Source organism: Meriones unguiculatus, chromosome 2, assembly GCF_030254825.1.
Source record: "Meriones unguiculatus strain TT.TT164.6M chromosome 2, Bangor_MerUng_6.1, whole genome shotgun sequence".
Taxonomy (NCBI): Eukaryota; Metazoa; Chordata; class Mammalia; order Rodentia; family Muridae; genus Meriones; species Meriones unguiculatus.
The window spans coordinates 140,664,174-140,670,173 of NC_083350.1; the positions used below are offsets into that span (position 1 = coordinate 140,664,174).

The following is a 6,000-nucleotide window of genomic DNA, read 5'->3' on the forward strand; positions in this document are numbered from 1 at the left end:
GGCCTTATGCATATTCATCGTCTAATTCTGAGAGCTGGCTGCCGGGAAGCCTCTATTAACCTCATTACACAGATGAGATTGGTTCTGAGGGCCGCGTGCTTACAGGAACCAGATCGCGTGGACTTGAGTCAGGAACTAGTTATACGACCTCACACGGTCACCGTCACGAGGCGTCTGTCAATATCGACAAATGAACAACCGACGTGACGTGGCGCTTTCACAGGCAGAAACGGGAAGTGGCAGGTAGCCAGGTCGGGAGGGTCCCAAGCACCCAGGTTCTCACCACCAGTGTCTGTGTTACCTCGGTGTGTGCCATGTGTGGAGTGCAGCCAGCCCACACGCATACCTCTCAGGCCCCATCATCTTTAAAAGTTAGTAAGGCTCTTCTGTGTAACAGCCCTGCCAGGTGCCCTCAGAGGGGCTTTATATCTTGTTTTATTTGGGAGAATCTTTGCTAGTGACAGAATCATTGCCATTTGGCTGACATGTTTCTTTAAAATATATATGATGTTTCTTTTTAAAATATATGTGTGTGTGTGTGTGTGTGTGTTGAACTGATTCACCACAGCAGAAGGAAATGAAAAAAAACTCCATTTTTTAATGGAGTGCCATTTTCACTGGGATCATTTCAGTAACTTAGCTCGTTAGACACCGAAAGTGCCATACGGTAAGCCCAAAAACATACCAAGATCCGATGTGCTTATAATTCAGACTGGCTCAGCCTGAATTCAGCCATAGATGGCTTCTCTGTCTTTGTTTTGCTTTGCTGTTTTTAAAATTGCTTGCTTCAAGAACCATTTCTTTAAAATACTAACAATGTGATCTGCCTGAAAGTTGAAGTCATACAGCTGGCCAAAAATTTATCCCGTGAAACCCCATGCCCACAGTCACACTGAATCATAACGTCCCATGAAGATGCTTTCCGCTCTCTTTCTCACCCCAGTGCCAGGCTAAGTCAGCACTCAACTGGGTTCACACACATGAGTGGATGGACACTGACTCACAGCTGGTCATATTTTAATGCGTCAACCGATCCCTGCTACAAGAACATGATGTTAAGCATGACCAGGGCTGTGTCCAACCTTTCAACATGGTGGTATGACGTCATCGGCTACGAGCATCTGGGATGCTTGAGAATCAGGCAATAAAAAAAAAAAAAAAAAAAAAAAATCCTCTGCACTAGCGCGTGCACACACTCACAATGGTTTGAATTGGTTTATAATGCTGTGTTGGGTTACATTCATAGCTGTGCTTGGCCCCATGCCAAACACTGCAAGCATGCTCGTCTTCTGTTCTTAACTAATCAGGGAAATGTCTGCTAGTTAGAGCCAAATAATCCCGTGGTTACAGCTCCACAAAGTTCCTGGTGCTGCTGGTAAGCCGGGGAAAATTACTACAGAAAGACTCTTGCTAGCTGAGACTTAATTCCTTTATTTTATATTTTCTCCCTGTGAGATTTACAGATGTAAATTTCTCTCAGAGTCTAGTACCCAGATCTCAGATCAGTGCACACAGAATACCCACAGCCCACTTCTGATGAATGTGTGGAAAGAAAGACGAGAGATAGAGAGGTAGAAGGGACAGAAAGCAAGAGATGTAGGTGAAAATAGTGGAAGGTCCTCCACAGAGAGTGAGTGCCCTCTGCTAGGATCCTGCTTTATGTCCCCTTGCCTGACAAGAAAGGGCACTTGTGGGTGCTGAGTGGGAATCTCCGTTTCCTCAAGGGCCTCTATTCAGCCTCCCTCAATTGTCCAAAATCCACCAAAGGTGCAGTTGACTTGATGACAGTAACAAGATGCCCAAGGTAGTTTGGTTGACCAACATCAAGTCAAAACAAAAAATACATTCATAAACTACTTTTTGGTTTTTTTGTTTTATTTTTTAACTTATTTTTTATTAATTGCACTTCATTCACTTTGTATCCCAGCTGTAGCCCCCTCCCTCAGCTCCTCCCAATCCCATCCTCCCTCCCTCATCTCCTCCCATCCCCATCCCCCAGTCCATAGATAAGGGAGGTCCTCCTCTCCTTCCCTCTGACCCTAGCCTATCAGGTCTCATCAGGACTGGCTGCACTGTCTTCCTCTGTGGCCTGGTAAGGCTGCACCCCCATCAGGGGAGGTGATTAAAGAGATAGCCACTGCATTCATGTCAGAGACAGTCCTTGTTCCCACTACTAGGGCACTCACTAGGAGACTGATCTGCCATGGTCTACTTTTATGCAGGGGATCTAGGGGCTCTAGATTATCTCCATGCATGGTCCTTGGTTGGACTATCAGAAAAGACCCTTGGGCCCATATTTTTTTGGATCTGTTGATCTCCTTGTGGAGCTCCTGTCCCTCTCCAGATCTTCCTATCTCCCCCTTTTTTCATAAGATTCCCTGTACTCTGCCCAAAGTTTGGCTGTGAGTCTCAGCATCTCCTTCAATACCTTGCTGGGTAGAGTCTTTCAACAGCCCTCTGTGGTAGGCTCCAGTCCTGTTGCTTGTTTTCTCCCTCTTCCAATGTCCATCCTGTTTGCCTTTCTGAGTGAGAATTGATCATTTTACCCAGGGTCCTCTTTCTTGCTTAGCTTCTTTAGATGTACAGATTTTAGTATGATTATCCTATATTATATGTCTAATATCCACGTATATACCATGTGTGTCTTTCTGCTTCTGGGACACCTCACTCAGAATGATCTTTCATAGTTCCCAGCATTTGCATGCAAATTTCATGATTCCCTTGTTTTTAATTGCTGAGTACTATTCCACTGTGTAAATGTACCACAATTTCTGTATTCATTCCTCCATTGAGGGACATCTGGTTTGTTTCCAGCTTCTGGCTATTACGAAAAAAGCTGCTACAAACATGGTTGAGTAAATTTCTTTGTTGTGTACTTGAGCATGGTTTGGATATATGCCTAGGGGTGCTATAGAAGAATCTTGAGGAAGCATTACTCCAATTGTCTGAGAAAGTGCCAGATTGATTTCCAAAGTGGTTGTACACATTTACATTCCCACCTGCAGTGGAGGAGGGTCCCCCTTCTCCACATCCTCTCCATGTGATCTCACTTGAGTTTTTTATCTTAGTCATTCTGACGTGTAAAGTGAAATCTTAGGGTCATTTTGATTTGTATTTCCTTGATGACTAAGGATGTTGAGCATTTCTTTCAGTGTTTCTCTGCCTTTCGATATTCCTCAATTGGGAATTCTCTGTTCAGCTCTTATGCCATTTTTTTAATTGAATTACTTGATTTGTTGCTGTTTAACTTCTTGAGTTCTTTATTCTGGATATTAGCTCTCTTTCAGATATAGGGTTGGTGAAGATCTTTTCCCAATCTGTAGACTGTTGTTTTGTTCTGATGACAATGTCCTTTGCTTTACAGAAGCTTTTCAGTTTCATGAGGTCCCATTTATTGTTATCTTAGAGCCTGTGCTATTGGTGTTTTGTTCAGGAAGTTGTCTCCTGTGCCCATGAGTTCAAGGCTCTTCCCCACTTTTTCTTCTAACAGGTTTAATATGTCTGGTCATAAACTGCTTTTTATACTGACATGTGTAATAATTACTTTTGCCATTGTTGTGAAAAAATAAGGGAAGACAGATTTGTTGTGGCTCACAGTTTGAGGGGATCTCTTCCATTGTGGACAGAAAGGACTAAGGGGCTGGTCATGTTATGCCCACAGTCATGAAGCAGATAGGGTTGAGTGGGGGTGATCAACTCACCTTTTGTTGTTCAGCCTGGCACTTCAGCCAAGGAACAGGTGACCAATGTCCCCTGTGGTTTTATCACCTACTGAGTTTCACTTTGCTGAAAACACTATCCTAGACATACCCAAAGGTATGTTTCCATGGTGATTCTGCATCCAATCAAGTTGATAACTAACCATCTCCATACGTTATGGTAACATTTTATATTATATGGGTAAACGGAATTCAGAAAGGTTTGCACTCTGAGCCCCTGGACAAGTGTGTTTGATCAAGAGTAATGAAGACCCACCATCCTTTGCTATAGCAAAAAGTAATACTTTCTTTTTCTACATGTATGATGTACACTTGTTACAGCAGACTAATATAATTCATAATTAGATGTTAATCAACAGCTAAATAATTTACAGGTGAGTTACCAAGAGACAGTAGGAACCCCAAAGCATTACTTTAATCAGTGTGTGACCTCTCTGGTGTTTGGAGGTATTGGTTTCAACATCTGAATGTTAGCCACCGTGTTTGTCTCACAGATAAAGTTAGGCTGACTGATACCCTCTTACCTTTCCTCTTGGTAACAGTTTCTCCTGTTCTTCACAGTGCTCCTATATTCCTAAGTGTGGAAACAACTTTGAAGAGTCCATGTCCGTGGTGAGTGTCGTCATGGAAAACTTCAGGAGACACCAACACTTCCCCTGCTATTCTGACCCAGAAGGAAACCAGAAGAGCGTCATCCTGACCAAACTCTACAGCTCCAATGTGCTGTTCCATTCCCTCTTCTGGCCAACTTGTATGATGGCTGGGGGCGTGGCAATCGTCGCCATGGTGAAACTAACTCAGTACCTCTCCCTGCTCTGTGAGAGGATCCAACGGATAAATAGATAAAAGGAAAAAAAAAAAATCATGGATTAGATATTTTTCTTTAAAGCTCAAATACTGTTTTCTTTCATTCTTCACCAAAGAACCTTAAGTTTGTAATGTGCAGTCTGTTATGGGTTCCTTAATATATTATTCTATGTAGAGCAATAACGCAAATGCTGTCCTATATGCAAACATGATGTCCTTATTATTCAGGAGAATTAATTGTTCCTTGTTGGTCAGGTGTTTCATTATCGTGTTGTGATGCTGGAACTAGTCTGTCCTTTTCTTTCCATCACAATAGGGCTCAGCTACACGTTGCTAAGAGTCGTGGAGGAATGCAGGCACTTTCCGTGCGACGAGGTCTGTGTTCTGAGTTTCCAGACCTCTTGAAGACAAGGTTTTTCTTCATTTGTTGTTTACTGAAGCTACAGCCAAAAACGTGGTTTTCTTTTCTTATTCTACACTGAGCCCTGTAGCAAGTGAAGGGGTTGTTTGCTGACTAAGGGGTGTTAAACTTTTTTTTAAAAAACCACAGCACTGTAAGGAAGAGAGGAAACCTAGCCAGCTACTTTTCTTTCATTACCTTTCATTCACAGCTTCAGATTTTTGTTAAATAATTTCAATTCTATAATGTCTTCCAAACAGAGCCCTTTTCCATCTATGACCCTGCTACTGTGTAGGAGACAAGGCTGGTGAGTTTGTTTCCAGTGAACTGACTGGCTGCTGGTAGGTATGCCATTGCAGTTCAGGAAAGTCTATGTTACAAAGATATTTATGTGAAATAATCTTGATTATATTTCCACTGAACTGTTAGAGGTAAATATTAATATACTAAAGACTGGCAAATTGGTTGCAATGGGTGAGTCTGTTATGGCCAATTACCATGTTGGAATATACTCTGTAGGAATTTATGTTTCAGTGAATGAATGTATAGTCTCTCCTTCTGAAAAATGTTGCCTGTTGTGGTTTTAAAGCTGTGTATGCAGAATCTTTGTCTCCACTACATATTTTATTTTTCTATTCACTATCCCCTTTTTTGTTGTTATTTTTTATACGCAGAATAGACCTTTTTCCTAACACGTTTGAACTGAATAATAGGTTTTAAAAGGCCTTTCTTCACATTGATGTTTACTCATTCTATTTGGTGGGGGTAAAGGGTTGGTTTTAAATAAAGACATTCCATCCTTTATTTAACATCGGTATCTAAAGGAGAAGACAAACATCTATCTTTCTCATCTACATTTAAGTACCCTTTTGTAACATAGTATCGATGTTTTTTAGGTAATGGCAAAATTTTACAAATCATTTGTGGAATGACTGGTGAAACTAATCCGAGGAAGCAGAATATTGTAATTCATAGTTTGACTTTTCATAAACAAATAAATCCCTAGGGTGTGATCAGGACTTCAAATGTGTAAGTAAAAATTTTTAAAACTCACTTAATAGCAAGATTTGAATA

At 41.4% G+C, this 6,000-nt stretch overlaps 1 protein-coding gene across 4 annotated transcripts in view; it reads left to right on the plus strand.

Annotated features, from left to right (window-relative positions):
• The window catches only part of Kcnmb2 (potassium calcium-activated channel subfamily M regulatory beta subunit 2), a 272,219-nt gene extending 266,489 nt beyond the window's left edge, over positions 1–5,730 (plus strand). For all 4 annotated transcript variants that reach the window (XM_060378194.1, XM_060378191.1, XM_060378193.1 and 1 more), the window contains exon 5: positions 4,281–5,730. In XM_060378194.1, the coding sequence (XP_060234177.1) occupies positions 4,281–4,565 (285 nt within the window). In that variant the 3' untranslated portion in view covers positions 4,566–5,730. The remainder of the gene's footprint in view (positions 1–4,280) is intronic.
• Positions 5,731–6,000: the final 270 nt, after the last annotated feature.